Raw genomic sequence first — 16,634 nt, 5'->3', positions numbered from 1 at the left:
ATCAGCGGAATTGTCTTTTTGTATTACTGCAACCACAAGTGTTTATTGCAGAGAAGCTGTTGTAATGGGCTATCATTCAATTGTTTGGCCATTCTAACTTCTGCTGAATCATTCAATTATGATGTTGCCATAAACAGAAATATGAGATATCAGGAACAAGTTTTGTAAATTGACTATAGATATAATTGTTGTCAGGGGTCATTCAGCAGGAGCTCCTGTGAGCTCCTACTGAATTCAAGGCCTGATCGTTCTAGCGCACGGTTCTCACCCATCTAGAGGATGGCACCCATCTAGAGGATGGCAACCCTATCTGGAGATGTCATTCCAGATCCCCAGGTCCCACCTGGAGGATGGCAACTTCTGGGTCATGAGGTGGTTCTGGAAGATGCAACGTCTTCCATTGGAGGAAAAATCTCCTTTGGCCTGTTATTCACAGGTGCTTTGCCTCACTTTCCCCACGCACGTCCATCAGGTTTCCTTTTTCGTTCTGCATTTGGGTTCCTACTTCAGTGCTCAGTTTGCTTTCCTTCGCTGCTTCCCGAGTCATCCGAGAGTGCTTTTGTGCCATTTTCCCATTTCCGTTGCTTCCAGAACCAAAGGCGATTCATTCCAAAGCAGAGGGAGCGAACTCATTTCTTTATGAGGGCCAGGTCTGACATGTCACTTTGTCAAGTTGGGACATGCATGCCCCCAAATGTATTGCCAGGTATGGGACATATAAACTTTGTAATAGAAGAAGATATTGGATTTATATCCCACCCTCCACTCCGAATCTCAGAGTCTCAGAGCGGCTCACAATCTCCTTTATCTTCCTTCCCCAGAAAAGATGCCCTGTGAGGTGGGTGGGGCTGAGAGAGTTCTTCCAGAAGCTGCCCTTTCAAGGACAGAGTCTCAGAACGGCCTACAATCTCCTTTACCTCTCTCCCCCACAACAGACACCCTGTAAGGTGCGTGGGGCTGAGAGAGCTCTCCCAGAACCTGCCCTTTCAAGGACAAAGTCTCAGAGCGGCCTACAATCTCCTTTCCTTTCCTCCCCCACAACAGACACCCTGTGAGGCGAGTGGGGCTGAGAGAGCTCTCCCAGAAGCTGCCCTTTCAAAAACAGAGTCTCAGAGCGGCCTACAATCTCCTTTCCCTTCCTCCCCCACAACAGACACCCTGTGAGGCGAGTGGGGCTGAGAGGGCTCTCCCAGAAGCTGCCCTTTTAAGGACAGTCTCAGAGCCTCCTACAATCTCCTTTCCCTTCCTCCACCCACAACAGACACCCTGAGAGGTGGGTGGGGCTGAGAGAGCTCTCCCAGAAGCTGCCCTTTCAAAAACAGAGTCTCAGAGCGGCCTACAATCTCCTTTATCTCTCTCCCCCACAACAGACACCCTGTGAGGTGCGTGGGGCTGAGAGAGCTCTCCCAGAAGCTGCCCTTTCAAAAACAGAGTCTCAGAGCGGCCTACAATCTCCTTTCCCTTCCTTCCCCACAACAGAAACCCTGTGAGGCAGGTGGGGCTGAGAGAGCTCTCCCAGAAGCTGCCCTTTCAAGGACAGAGTCTCAGAGCGGCCTACAATCTCCTTTATCTCTCTCCCCCACAACAGACACCCTGTGAGGTGGGTGGGGCTGAGAGGGCTCTCCCAGCAGCTGCCCTTTCATGGACAACCCCTGCGAGAGCTCTGGCTGACCCAAGGCCATTCCAGCGGCTGCGAGTGGAGGCGTGGGACATCAAACCTGGTTCTCCCAGATAGATCCAAGTGGGCAGCCGTGTTGGTCTGAAGCAGTTGAACAAAGCAGTAGTCAAGTGGCACCTTTAAGACCAACCAAGTTCTATTCAGAACGTAAGCTTTCGTGTGCTCTCTAAGCACACTTCATCAGATGAGTCTATTCCTGATCCCCTCGACTTGGTTGGTCTTAAGGGTGCAACTTGACTCCTGCTTTGTTCCTCCGGTTCTCCCAGATAAGAGTCCGCACACTTAACCACTGCACCAAATTGACAAACCCAATTAATGATATTATTTTTTACCCCCAATACAAACATGCTTAAAACATTAACACTTACAATTCCTTGAAGTGCCTCCTGATGCCCCCGCCCCGACACTTCCCCCTCCTGTTACACTAGGGTTACCAAGTCCCCCGTGGCCTCCAGTGAGGGACTGCTTTTTGGCACGTGTAGCGTGCACAGTGCAATGATGTCGCTGGGAAGTGACATCATTCCTCCGGCGACATCACGGGCCTCTATTGTTTACCCAGATGCTCTAGCAATTTGGGAGGGGGGGGAAACTCTATGATACCATAGAGTTTTCCTCCCAAATTGCTAGAGTGTCCAGGGAAAACCATAGAGTTTTCCTGGACTCTCCTAGAGTGGCCGGTGTGTGATGTCTCTTCCCAGTAACGTCATTGTGCTGGTGACTTTGGGGAGGGATCCCCCCCCAAGGGCCCAGAGTGGTCCGGCGGGTTGGGAACCTGCAGGGCGGGAAAAACCCGGGAACTGAGCAGTCCTATGTTATGCATTAGCACTGGGACAGTTTACAGGGTCATAATGCACAGCTTCTGTTCTCTGGCCAAAAACCTACCGTATTTTTTGCTCCATAAGACACACTTCCCCCCCCCCCCAAAAAAAGTGGGGGGAAAAGTGTGTGCGTCTTAAGGAGCGAATACTGCAAAAAATTCACACAAACGCCTCTAAATTCACACAAACGCCTCTAAAAACTAGGTGCGTCTTATGGTCAGGTGCATCTTATGGAGCTTGCAGGACGGATATGAGCCCTGCTTCAGCCCTGCGAGCCGTATGTTTGCCATCCCTGTTCCAAAGCATACAGATCCCCTCAGACGTGCCCCCACCCTCAGAGGCCACACCCCACCCACAATTTATTTTTTACATAAGATTTAGGGTTGCCAAGTCTGTGTTGGAAAATACCTGGAGACTTTGGGGGCAGAGCCAGTAGAGGGCAGGGCTTGGGGAGGGGAGGGGCCTCAGCAGAGTACAAGGCCATAGAGTCCATCATTTTCTTCAGGGAAGCTGATCTCTGCCAGCTGGAGATCAGCTGTAAATGTGGGGGATCTCCAGGCCCCATTTGGAGGATGGCAACCCTACCAGAAGGGGGTGGGAGGGACGCTTCTGGGAGTGGGGAAGACTGCCGTGATGTGCCCAGTAGGCACTGCCTACGTTACCCAGAAGTGACATAGGCACATTGGAGATGTCAGGCAGTGACCCTCTGGTTTTTGGGGCAAAACTCTATGGTAGAATTAGCTCAAATCATAGAGTTTTGCTTAAAAACCAGAGCGTCGCCATCCAACAGCCCTGATGTGCTTACATCAATTGTGGGTTAGGCACGCAGCAGTTATTTCCGGCTTCTCAGATGGAAGAGGGAGTAATTGGGGTGGGGGGAAGAGGAGCAGAATAAATACACCAGAGAAAAAAGCCTGGTGCATACTGCAGAAACAGAATAAAGGCTTGACTGCTGGGATTATCTGCAGTGCATGCATAAAGTAGGGTTGCCAATCCCCAGGTGGGGGCAGGGGATCCCCCAGTTTGGACCCTCCCCCTCTTCAGGGTCATCAGGCAGCGGGGGGTGGGAAATGTCTGCGGGGATTCCATTATTCCCTTCGGAGACCGATTCCCATAGGGTATAATGAAGAATTGATCTGCAGGTATCTGGGGCTCTGGGGGGGGGGCTGCTTTTTTAGGTAGAGGCACCAAATTTTCAGCATAACATCCATTGCCTCTCCCCAAAAGGACTGGACCGGGGGTCCAATTCTATGAGCCCCCAAAGAAGGTGCCCTAGCCTTCATTATTTCAAATGGAAGGAAGGCATTGAAAAGGTGTTCCGGTCCCTTAAATGTGAACTCCCTTTGGAGTTCAATTATGCTTGTCACACCCTTGCTCCTGGCTCCACCCCCAATGCCTCCTGGCTCCACCCCCAATGCATCCTAGCTCCACCCCAATGCCTCCTGGCTCCACCCCCAATGCCTCCTGGCTCCACCCCCAATGCATCCTAGCTCCACCCCAATGCCTCCTGGCTCCACCCCCAATGCCTCCTGGCTCCACCCCCAATGCATCCTAGCTCCACCCCAATGCCTCCTGGCTCCACCCCCAATGCCACCTGGCTCCACCCGAGTCTCCTGGCTCCACCCCCAAAGTCCCCAGGTATTTCTTGAACTGGACTTGGCACCCCTATAGTCCATACATAAAGGACCTTTCTCTGCCTGATAGGCACCATTTGAGATGTCTTAATTAAACATGTCAGTCACTCTGCGCATGCCACTGGAGGCCTCCTTTTGGTTTTATTTCCCACCCCCTTCAGGTCCAGAAAAATTAAGTGGAAAGCCTGAAGGAGAGAAAAAAAGACTCCAGGTGTTGGGATTTGGGAGCGCCTCATCCACCTAGGAAGAGCCCTGTGGCGCAGAGTGTTAAAGCTGCAGTACTGCAGTCCTAAGTTCTGCTCACGACCTGAGTTTGATCCCCAGCGGAAGCAGGGTTTTCAGGTAGCCGGCTCGAGGTTGACTCAGCCTTCCCTCCTTCCGAGGTCGGTCAAATGAGTCCCCAGCTTGCTGGGGGGGAAAGTGTAGATGACTGGGGAAGGCAATGGGAAACCATCCTGTAAAAAGTCTACCGTAAAAACGTGAGAGCAACGTCACCCCAGAGTCTGAAACCACTGGTGCTTGCACAGGCGACCTTTCCTTTAGAGCGGCCCCGTGGCGCAGAGTGGTAAAGCAGCAGTACTGCAGTACTGTGGTCTGAACTTTCTGCTCACGACCTGAGTCCGATTCCGGTGGAAGCTGGTTTAGGTAGCCGGCTCCAGGTTGACTCCGCCTTCCATCCTTCCAAGGTCGGTAAAATGAGTCCCCAGCTTGCTGGGAGGAAAGTGTAAAAGACTGGGGAAGGCAATGGCAAACCACCCCTTAAAAAGTCTGCCGTGAAAACGTTGTGAAAGCAACGTCACCCCAGAGTCGGAAACGACTGGTGCTTGCACAGGGGACCTTGCCTTCCCTTTTCCATCCACCTAGGCCGCATTTAGGCCTCACACCCAAGGGTGTTTGCGTTAGGCTTCCCAATCCCCAGATCCCAGAGGGGGATCCCCGGGTTTTAAAGGCTTTCCCCCTCCTCCAGCCAGCTGGCCAGCGGGGGAAGCCCCGCCCCCAGAGCCATCATGCACCTCCATGAATGATTCCCAAAGGGAATGATGGGGAATTGATCCGCTCTGGGGGGGCTGTTAGAGATAGAGGCACCAGATTTTCAGTATAGCATCTAGTGCCTCTCCCCAAAATACCTCCCAAGTTTCAAAACGATTGGACCAGGGGGTCCACTTCTATAAGCCCCCAAAGAAGGTGCCCCTATCCTTCATTATTTCCTATGGAAGGAAGGCATTTAAAAAGGTGTGCTGTCCCTTTAATGTGATGGCCCAAACTCCCTTGAAGTTCAATTTTGCTTGTCACACCCTTGCTCCTGGCTCCGCCCCCAATGTCTCCTGGCTCCACCCCCAAAGTCCCCAGATATTTCTTGAATTGGATTTGGCAAACCTCGTTTGCGTTGCTAGGAAACCGTTGCTCCTCATTACATGCCTCCAACTCGTTCCTACCCACCCTTCCCTTCTGCCTCTCTTCCCGCCGCCCTTTCTAGAGAGTGAGGGGAAGACTACAATCCCCAGGCTGCTTTGCGCCTCTAACTCCTGCCCCCTTCCCTTCCTCCGCCCTTTCTGGTGAGTGAGAGGAAGACTACAATCCCCAGAATGCAACTTTAAGACCAACAAAGCTCTATTCAGAATGTACGCTTTTGTAAGCATTACATTCTAAATAAAACTTTGTTGGTCTTAAAGGTGGCGCTGGACTCCAGTCCTACTTTGACCAATTGCTTCTGACCAGTTGTGGCCAAACTGTGGCTCGGGAGCCACATGTGGCTCTTTCATACATATTGTGTGGCTCTCGAAGCCCTCACTGCACCATTGGCTGGCTCGGAGAAGGCATTTGTCTCTTTAAATCACTCCTCCAAGCCAGCTGGCAGCTTGGTGAATGGATTTAAAGTTGCTTTCTTTCCGCCTCTCTTTCCCTCCATCTGACATGCATGTCTTGAGGCTCTCAAACGTCTGATGTTTATTCTGTGTGGCTCTTACACGAAGCAAGTTTGGCCAGCCCTGATCAATTGCTTCATAAGAACATAAGAGAAGCCATGTTGGATCAGGCCAATGGCCCATCCAGTCCAACACTGTGTCACTCAGTGCCCCCCCCCAAAAAAAAACCCAAGTGCCATCAGAAGGTTCACAAGTAGGTCTAGAAGCCCTTCCACTTTGCCCCCCCCCACCGCAAGCACCAAGAATACAGAGCATCACTGCCCCAGACAGTTCCAATAATATACTGTGGCTAATAGCCACTGATGGACCTCTGCTCCATATGCTTATCCAATCCCCCCCTTGAAGCTGGCTATGCTTGTAGCCACCGCCACCTCCTGTGGCAGTGAATTCCACATATTAGCCACCCTTTGGGTGAAGAAGGACTTCCTTTTATCCGTTCTAACACGACTGCTCAGCAATTTCATTGAATGCCCACGAGTTCTTGTATTGTGAGAAAGGGAGAAAAGTACTTCTTTCTCTACTTTCTCCATCCCATGCATAGTTTTGTAAACCTCTATCATGTCACCCCGCAGTCGACGTTTCTCCAAGCTAAAGAGCCCCAAGCGTTTTAACCTTTCTTCATAGGGAAAGTGTTCCAAACCTTTAATCATTCGAGTTGCCCTTTTCTGCACTTTTTCCAGTGCTATAATATCCTTTTTGAGGTGCGGTGACCAGAATTGCACACATAGAATCATAGAGTTGGAAGGGACCTCCAAGGTCATCTAGTCCAACCCCCTCAATTCCTTCCTGCCTGCCTTCTTTCCTCTCTCAAGCATCTCTGAAACATCTGCCATATATTCTATGTGGCTCTTATGTGAAGCAAATTTGGCCACTGTGGCTTCAGACCAACAAGGCTTCCCACCTGGATCTAACTACAACCCCCAGGCTGCTTTGCGCTTCCAGCTCGCGCCTGCCCCTTCCCTGCCGCCTCTTCCCTTTCTAGAGCGTGAGTGGGGACTACAATTCCTAGCATACTTTGCGTCGAGGCAGGGTTAGGGGCGTGACTGCTGCCCTGCTTGGACTACAAGTCCCGTGACGCAAGGCAAAAAGGGGGAATTGGAAAAACTACATTTCCCGTCGTGCTCTGGGACTAGGTCTTGTGACTGACAGCCTGGCCCTGCACAGCTTAGTGGGAGAGGTGAGTACCGGGTGCCTCCCTCGCTCTGGTCTCGTCCTCGCTACCTTGGGCACCTTTTTGAGTTATTCTTATTTTTTTAAAAACCTCTGCTTCCCTGCAAAGAGCTTGCAAACGTTCTTATCAGTCGTGGTCCCAGTTGTGCAATGCATGCCCCATAGCTGGGTGGCTGCCTGTCTCTTCTTCCTCTTTCTCCCATAGCTCACTGCAGGAATACTGGACGTTTTTGCAAGCTGGGGAAACGAGAGGACTCCCCTGGCTCTCTCTGCTGCATTGCAATTGCGGCTGGGTGGGTGGGATGTCTTGGCTGGCGCTCCCTTGCAAGGGGCGGGGTCCCCAGCCCCAATTCAGTCTTCAAAAACAGTGGCTTTATAAACATGTTTTATGTAGCGGTGTTGCAATCGGTGTTCCCTCTAAGCTGCAGAGTCTTGCCAGCAAAACTTCTACTTTGTGAGCTACTGGCATTAAAAGTGGTGAGCCGCTGCATCAATGAAGTGTGTTCTGGGGTCATCCTTCCTGAGCTAAGACCAAAAGGTGTGAGCCGGAGGCTAAAAATCTGCGCGCTAGCTCACGCTAACTCAGCTTAGAGGGAACACTGGTTGCGATGCATCCTTGTTTGGGGGACTGTGAACTGCTGCTTGTTTATATAGTTTTATCTTTTGCGCCTGTCCGTTTTCCAGCTGTACCCAAGGTGACTTACAAAAATTAGGGACAGAGATCCCAGCTTGATCAGAACAGGTCAATAGAGATATGAGCTAGGCTGCCAGCTGATGTGCCCTCTAAGCCAGTGGTCCCCAACCTTTTTGGCACCAGGGACCAGTTTTGTGGAAGGCAGTTTTTCCACACATGGGGGGTGGAGGGTGGGATGGTTTCGGGATGATACATTTGTGCACTTTATTTTAGTGTGGCGCTTAAGTGTGCGGACTCTTATCTGGGAGAACTGGGTTTGATTCCCCACTTCTCCACTTGCACCTGCTGGAATGGCCTGGGGTCAGCCATAACTCTCGCAGAGTTGTCCTTGAAAGAGCAGCTTCTGGGAGAGCTCTCTCAGCCCCACCTACCTCACAGGGTGTCTCTTGTGGGGGAGGAAGGGAAAGGAGATTATAGGCTGCTCTCTGTCCTTGAAAGGGCAGCTTCTGTCAGAGCTCTCTCAGCCCAACCCACCTCACAGGGTGTCTGTTGTGGGGGAGGAAGGGAAAGGAGATTGTAGGCTGCTTTGAGACTCTTCGGAGTGGAGAGCAGGATATAAATCCAATATCTTCATCTACTTCACAGGGTGTTTGTTGAGGAGGAAGGGAAAGGAGATTGTGAACCGCTCTGAGACTCTTTGGAGTGGAGAGCGGGATATAAATTCAATATCTTCATCTACCTCACAGGATGCCTGTTGTGGGGGAGGAAGGGAAAAGAGATTGTGAGCCGCTCTGAGACTCTTCGGAGTGGAGGGTGGGATATAAATCCAATATCTTCATCTACCTCACAGGGTGTCTGTTGTGGGGGGGGGGGAAGGGAAAGGAGATTGTGAGCCGCTCTGAGACTCTTCTGAGTGGAGGGCGGGATATAAATCCAATATCTTCATCTACCTCACAGGGTTTCTGCTGTGGGGGAGGAAGGTAAAGGAGATTGTGAGCCGCTCTGAGACTCTTCAGAGTGGAGGGTGGGATATAAATCCAATATCTTCATCTACCTCACAGGGTTTCTGCTGTGGGGGAGGAAGGTAAAGGAGATTGTGAGCCGCTCTGAGACTCTTCTGAGTGGAGGGTGGGATATAAATCCAATATCTTCATCTACCTCACAGGGTTTCTGCTGTGGGGGAGGAAGGTAAAGGAGATTGTGAGCCGCTCTGAGACTCTTCAGAGTGGAGGGTGGGATATAAATCCAATATCTCCATCTACCTCACAGGGCGTCTGTTGTGGGGGAGGGAGGGAAAGGAGATTGTGAGCCGCTCTGAGACTCTTCGGAGTGGAGGGCGGGATATAAATCCAATATCTTCATCTACCTCACAGGGTGTCTGCTGTGGGGGAAGAAGATAAAGGAGATTGTGAGCCGCTCTGAGATTCGGAGTGGAGGGCAGGATATAAATCCAATGTTGTCGTCTTATTATTATTACTACATTGTAATAAATAATGAAATAATTATACAACTCATGGCCTGGTTGCTAACAGGCCACGGACTGGGGGTTGGGGACCCCTTCCCTAAGCTGCAGAATCTTGTGAGCAAAAATTCTACTTTGTGAGCTGCTGGCATTAAAGTGGGGAGCTCCTGCATCCATGAGTGCGTTCTGGGGCCATTTTTCCTGAGCGAAGACAAAAACGTGTGAGCGGGAGGCGAAAAAGATCTGTGAGCTGGCTCACGTAAACTCAACTTAGAGGGAACGCTGATGCCAACTCTGGGTCGGGAAATTCCTGGAGACTTGGGGGCAGAACCTGGCAGAGGGCAAGGGTTGACGATGTGACCTTAGTGTGTTATAATGCCATAGACTCCAGCCTCTGAAGGTGCTGTTTTCTTCAGGGAAACTGATCCCTGTCATCTGGAGATGGTCTGTAATCCCTGGAAATTGTCAGGTCCTGCCTGGAGCTTGGCATCCCTGAGCTTTGGGGGTGGAGCTTCAGGAGAGTGGGAATTGGAGAGTCCAGGCTCTGGAGTTGCCATTTTCTTTCTTTCTTTTTTAAAAGGTTAATACCTGTTAAACTTCCTGACGGTTGGAGCGGTTCCTCAGTGGAACAGGCTTCCTCCTTGGGAGGTGGTGGGCTCTCCTTCCTTGGAGGTTTTTCAACAGAGGCTAGATGGCCATCTAACAGCAGTGCGAATCCTGTGAATTTAGGGGGAAATATTTGTGTGTTTAGAGCGGTTCCTCAGTGGAACAGGCTTCCTCCTTGGGAGGTGGTGGGGTCTCCTTCCTTGGCGGTTTTTCAACAGAGGCTAGATGGCCATCTGACAGCAGTGCGGATCCTGTGAATTTAGGGAAAGGTGTTTGTGAGTGTCCTGCATTGTGCAGGGGGTTGGACTAGATGACCCTGGAGGTCCCTTCCAACTCTATGATTCTAATAACCAGTTTATTGCAGGGGGGGGGGTATAAGTTACAGAATAGTGCAAAATAGAAACTCAATACTTATATGCACGCATAAGGCTGCCTAAACATAATACAGATGATAATGTTACACAGTATGATTCTAGAGCTACTTAATAATAAATAAGCAAAGCATACAGATTCAATAGAAGACTCATCTGTAGAGGTATGCTGTCATATCCAAAACAATTTGTAATAACCACATATTAAATTACTTAACAAGACATTAAACACGAGATGTATGTAGTCTTCATGGGTCAAAGTAGGTGCAGCAAAGGTGGGTCTGAATTTCCAATTTAAGAAGGGTTCCCATTTCGTAAAAACAGCCCCGTGGCGCAGTGTTAAAGCTGCAGTACTCCAATCCTAAGCTCTGCTCTTGACCTGAGTTTGATCCCCAGCGGAAGCTGGGTTTTCAGGTAGCCGGCTCGAGGTTGACACAGCCTTCCATCCTTCCGAGGTCAGTAAAATGAGTCCCCAGCTTGCTGTGGGGGAAAGCGTAGATAACTGGGGAAGGCAAGGGCAAACCACCCCATAAAAAGTCTGCCGTGAAAACGTTGTGAGAGCAACGTCACCCCAGAGTCGAAAACGACTGGTGCTTGCACAGGCGACCTTTCCTTTAGAGCGGCCCCGTGGCGCAGAGTGGTGAAGCTGCAGTACTGCGGTCCAAAGCTCTGCTCATGACCTGAGTTCAATCCCAGCGAAAGCTGGTTCAGGCAGCCGGCTCAAGGTTGACTCAGCCTTCCATCCTTCCGAGGTCTGTCAAATGAGTCCCCAGCTTGCTGTGGGGAAAGAGTAGATGACTGGGGAAGGCAATGGCAAACTACCCTGTAAAAAGTCTGCCAGAAAACGTTGTGAAAGCAACATCACCCCAGAGTCTGAAACAACTGGTGCTTGCACAGGGGACTACCTTTTTTACCTTTATTTGTGAGTTTCCTGCATTGTGTGAGAAGAGCCCTGTGGTGCAGAGTGTTAAAGCTGCAGTACGGCAGTCCTAAGCTCTGCTCACGACCTGAGTTCGATCCCTGGCGGAAGCTAGGTTTTCAGGTAGCCAGCTCAAGGCTGACTCAGCCTTCCATCCTTTCAAGGTCGGTCAAATGAGGACCCAGCTTGCTGGGCGAAAGCATAGAGGACTGGGGAAGGCCATGGCAAACCACCCCGTCAAAAATCTGTCGTGAAAACGCTGTGAAAGCAACATCACCCCAGAGTTGGAAACGACTGGTGCTTGCACAGGGGACCTTTCCTTTCCTTTCCTTTCCCATGTACATAATATTTTTTTTCTTGCTACCAGAGTGTAATGTAGATCCACGAGAGCCTGCCACTTTGTCAAAGGAAGAACTCCCATAATTTAGAAGCCCAGGACCCGATGTAAAGGGGGTCTAACGATTTCCATTTCGTACTTCGCTGCTGTGAACATTAAGGGGATAAATCCAGCTGGGCAGCCGTGTTGGTCTGAAGCAGCAGAACAAAGGAGGAGTCAAGTGTACCTTTAAGACTGACAAAGTTTTATTCTGAACGTCAGCTTTCTTATGCGCGCACACTTCATCAGACAATGGAATGGGGTGCAGTGAGCAGAGCTACATAGAGCTGGTGGCCAGTGGTTTAGAATGCAGAATGGTCCAAATTTAAGGTCCAATGACAGAATAGTAAAATTAACAAATTGAGCAAACCTTTGATCTGGGTAGCATGAGCATGCGAAAGCCATAAACCAGTAATATGCCGAAATGTGAGAATGTCTGTCAATCAGTCTATTATATAGGAAAAGGAAAGGCCCCCTGTTCAAGCAGCAGTCGTTTCCGATTCTGGGGTGACGTTGCTTTCACAACGTTTTCGCGGCAGGATTTTTACAGGGTGGTTTGCCATTGCCTTCCCCAGCCATCTCCACTTTCTCCCCAGCAAGCTGGGTCCTCATTTGACCGACCTCGGAAGGATGGAAGGCTGAGTCAACCTGGAGCCGGCTACCTGAAAACCCAGCTACCGCCGGGGATCGAACTCAGGTCGTGAGCAGAGCTTAGGACTGCAGTACTGCAGTTTTAACACTCTGCACCACGGGGCTCTTTCTATTATATAAGCCTGGGTCAAAAAGAGGGCATTACTTTCTCAGACATTTTACCCATCTAACTAATTTATTTTTTAACATGTAACATACATATAGTTTGCCATTAGAAGAAAAATATATTAAAATATAGTGGAAGAAGGGGTTAATATATTTAATGAGATAAGCAGCCAATAAGGAGATAAGCTCATGTCATGGAGTTGAAACGTTATAGTCTTCCCAAATACTTAATAAAATTAATTGAGGTGAGAGCGGAAGAACCAGACCAGTTGTCATTTTCTCCAGGGAAATTGATCTTTTCATTAGAGGTGAGTTGTAATTTTGGGAGATCTCCAGCCTCCACCGGAAAGTTAAAATCACAACGAGAGAGGTCGCTATATAGACGTAGCAACACAACCGGAAGGTAACCGTGACCGAAATTACACGGAAATTAGACGTTTATTACACTGAAGAGCAGGTTATATATTCAATAAAAATCCAATTATAGAAAGTTCCATTCATAATGATTCTGTAGACGCAAGTCAAAACAACCGTGTCTTAACTGTTGTAAAATTGTTTTGTAATCCCGTTGGCCTGAGGCAATGTCGAAACAGGAAGTGGAAAACCGGCTGTCCTGTCGCAGCATTTATTGTTTCATGGGATATATGAAATCGGAACTATGACTTCATTGGTTGACTTGAATCTACTACTGGAGGACTTGAACTTGGCGTAACTTGAACTCATGGCCCTGTTTATATCTTTCCCGCCTCTGTTTTGTAGGAATTCTCATCTCCCTCGATGTCACAGCATCATGGAGGAGGTGGACAAGATCCTCATACATTCCCTCCGCCTCTCTGGGACGTAAGGCCATCTTGGTGTTGGGTTTGGGTGTTGGGTTTGTCTGTGTGCGTGACTGCCTCGTGCCAAGCGGTGGGTGGGAAGCGAGCATCATGCCATACTGCCCATTAAAGTGGGTCCGAAAGTACACTGTACAAACATGGCTGGCGAAGAGTCGATTGCTACAGTGTGCTCCCAAACCTGGAGCATGAAAACCACTGTCTATTTATATTATTTTATTATTTTATTTTATTTTTCATTTGTATCCCTGGCTCGAATCCGACCTCAAGTTTCTTCTTTTCTGGCCCCCTGAATGGACCTTGTTGTGCTTTCTCCACTTTTTTACCTCAGCGTTTCCACCTCATAACTACATGGCTGCCCATTGTATAATGAAGCCACTTTTGCTCTGCCTCTGAGGTCTTCATATCCAAGTGGCTATGGTCTTTATAACTGCGCTTCATTATGTCTACAACCAAGGCAGCACACTTTGCCCCCAAACACCAAGAATACAGAGCGTCACTGCCCCAGACAGTTCCAACAATATACTGTGGCTAATAGCCACCGATGGACCTCTGCTCCATATTTTTACCCAATCCCCTCTGGAAGCTAGCTATGCTTGTAGCCGCCACCGCCTCCTGTGGCAGTGAATTCCACATGTTAACAACCCTTTGGGTGAAGAAGGACTTCCTTTTATCCGTTCTAACCCAACTGCTCAGCAATTTCATTGAATGCCCACGAGTTCTTGTATTGTGAGCAAGGGAGAAAAGGACTTCTTTCTCTACTTTCTCCATCCCATGCAGAATCTTGTCAACCTCTATCATGTCACCCCGCAGTCGACGTCTCGCCAAGCTAAAGAGCCCCCAGCGTTTCAACCTTTCTTCGTAGGGAAAGTGTTCCAACCCTTGAATCATTCTGGTTGCCCTTTTCTGGATTTTTTGCTAATGCTATAAGCAGGCTCAGGGCAGCTAACAGCAAAATTATATCATAAAATAAAATAATCTATTATAAAACAGTAGAGGCTAAAAATTGTGAGGTAACTCAGCTCAGAAGGAACGCTGGTCTCAGTGCTATAATTAGGCCTTCTGAAAACAACAGAAACCAAAATTTTGGTTCTTTTTTTCACTTTAGTCACTAAATCATGTACCTATACACGGATTTGAGTCCAGTAGCGCTTTAGAGAGCCAGCAAGGTTTTCGGAGTATGAGCTTTCAAGACTCAAAGCCGCCTTTGTCAGCTACAAACGCTGAGGGAAATCCATTTATTTATTTTGTTCTATTTATATCCCATCCTTTCCCGCAGAACAGGCTCAGGGCAGGTTGCATCATGAGTAAAACAGTTAAAAACACATTAATCATAATTAAAGCAAACAAACAGCAATTAAAGCAGCACAATTTAAAAGCCTTGCCTCGACAGTGGTGACCGGTGTTCCCTGTGAGCTGAGTTAGCGTGAGCTAGCTCGCAGGGGAGGTTTTTTAGCCCCTGGCTCACACGTTTTTGTCTTAGCTCAGGGACGATGCCCTCAGAGCAAACCAATTGATGCAGGAGCTCACAACGTTAATGCCGGTAGCTCACAAAGCAGAATTTCTGCTCACGAGACTCCACAGCTTAGAATTTATTTATTTATTACTTCCCATTTATATCCCGCCCTCTCCGCAAGCGGACTCAGGGCGGCTCACAACATCATAAAATACAATTCATCCAATAAAACATATAAAACCATAATTTACATATATCAGCTTTAAAACCATTCTATGGCGCTATTTCAGGGCAGTATAGGCGGTATTGAATTCTCGACTGTGATCGCCAGCATTCTGTAGGATGTCCGGTGGCAGCCCTTTTTCAGTCAGACCGCAAAAGCCTGTTTAAACAGTTCGGTCTCACAGGCCCTGCGGAACGCAGACAAATCCCGCAGGGCCCTTATGGCTTCTGGAAGGGTGTTCCAAAGTTCTGGTGCTGCCACCGAAAAAGCCCTGGATTTCGTCACACACAGCCTGGCTTCTTTGGGGCCAGGGGCAGACAGCAGATTTTTTGTCCCTGATTGCAGTGCTCTCTGGGGGATATATGGGGAAAGGCGGTCCCGTAGATAGGCATAAAGGGCTTTGAAGGTTAATACCAACACCTTGAAGCGAACTCGGAACACAACAGGCAACCAGTGCAGCTCCCTCAGCACTGGCTGAATGTGCTCCCATCGCGGCAGCCCCATTAACAGCCGTGCCGCAGCGTTCTGCACTAGTTGTAATCTCTGGGTTAGCATCAAGGGTAGCCCCATGTAGAGAGCATTACAGTGATCTATTCTTGAGGTGACCGTAGCATGGAGTGTTGGTGGTGACATATCAGTCCAAAGATGGTCAGATCTTGTATCATTGAATGGGGAGGAGGCCAATAGCAGATGACGTCTGCTGCCTCAGCCGAAGGCCTGGTGGAAGAGCTCTGTTTTACCGGCCCCGCAAGGCCCAGATCTCCAAAGGAGGCTCGTTCCACCGGCAGAGAAGGTCCTGGCTCTGGTCAAGACAAGTCGGACATCCCTGGGACTAATTTTCCTTCTAAGCTGTGGAGTCTTGAGAGCAAAAATTCTGCTTTGTGAGCTACTGGCATTAAAGTGGCGAGCTGCCGCTTCAATTAGTTAGCTCCAGGGCCATTTTCCCTGAGCTGAGACAAAAATGTGTGAGCCGGAGGCTAAAGAGAGCACTGAGGTCAGCAGGGAAAGACCTGTTGACTATCCCAGGGCCGAAGGAAGCAAGACTGCAGAGTACCCGCACCCGGGCCTTCTCTGTTGTGGCCCCACACCTGTGGAACCAGCTCCCAGAGGAAGTACGGGCCCTGCGGGACTTTGATCGTTTCCGCAGGGCCTGCAAGACCTTCCTCTTTAGTGAAGCCTTCACCGACTAAACACTGAGAGACTGCTTCAATGAGTTTGTTATCTGTCAGAATAGCACCAAGATGTTAATTTTATTGTTTTACTGTTTTTTAGAATTTGAATCAATTTTTATCTACTGTTAAAGTATTGTATCATTTGTTATATTGATTAATGTTGTTAGCCGCCCTGAGCCTGCCTCAGCGGGGAGGGCGGGATATAAATAAAAGGTATTATTATTATTATTATTATTATTATTATTATTATTATTATTATTAAAGCTAGCTCACACTAACTCAGCTTAGAGGGAACATTGTCTGGGACCAGGGACCATCAGCAGATGCTGGGTAGCTGACCCCAAAGACCTACGGGGCTCATATGGGAAGAGGCAGTCCAGAAGGAATGCTGGCCCCTAGCCGTATAGGGCCTTAAAGGGGAGTATCAGTACCTCGAACCAGATCCAGTACTCAGCAGGCAGCCAGTGCAGTTCGTGCAGCACGGGATGGATCCGTGCCTGAACAGACAACGATGTCAACATCCGTGCAGCAGCATTCTGCACCAGCGGGAGTGTCCGGAGAAGGCAGCCCCACGTAGAGAGAGTTACGATAATCCAGG

The 16,634-nt window shown here is 49.3% G+C and overlaps 2 protein-coding genes across 2 annotated transcripts in view; one reads left to right on the top strand and one right to left on the bottom strand.

Annotated features, from left to right (window-relative positions):
* The window catches only part of CACNA1F (calcium voltage-gated channel subunit alpha1 F), a 157,796-nt gene extending 157,228 nt beyond the window's left edge, over nucleotides 1-568 (bottom strand). The window contains exon 1 of the mRNA XM_060253249.1: nucleotides 451-568. Within this exon, the coding sequence (XP_060109232.1) occupies nucleotides 451-568 (118 nt within the window). The remainder of the gene's footprint in view (nucleotides 1-450) is intronic.
* Nucleotides 569-7,156: 6,588 nt separating this feature from the next.
* Nucleotides 7,157-16,634, top strand: part of CCDC22 (coiled-coil domain containing 22) — a 50,171-nt gene continuing 40,693 nt past the window's right edge. Inside the window, exons 1-2 of the mRNA XM_060251905.1 lie at nucleotides 7,157-7,232; nucleotides 13,109-13,189. Of these exons, the coding sequence (XP_060107888.1) occupies nucleotides 13,140-13,189 (50 nt within the window). The 5' untranslated portion in view covers nucleotides 7,157-7,232; nucleotides 13,109-13,139. The remainder of the gene's footprint in view (nucleotides 7,233-13,108; nucleotides 13,190-16,634) is intronic.

Source organism: Heteronotia binoei, chromosome 13 (genome assembly GCF_032191835.1).
Source record: "Heteronotia binoei isolate CCM8104 ecotype False Entrance Well chromosome 13, APGP_CSIRO_Hbin_v1, whole genome shotgun sequence".
NCBI lineage: Eukaryota > Metazoa > Chordata > Lepidosauria > Squamata > Gekkonidae > Heteronotia > Heteronotia binoei.
The sequence above is the reverse complement of the archived record's forward strand: the minus strand, read 5'-3'. Positions and strand labels throughout refer to the sequence as shown.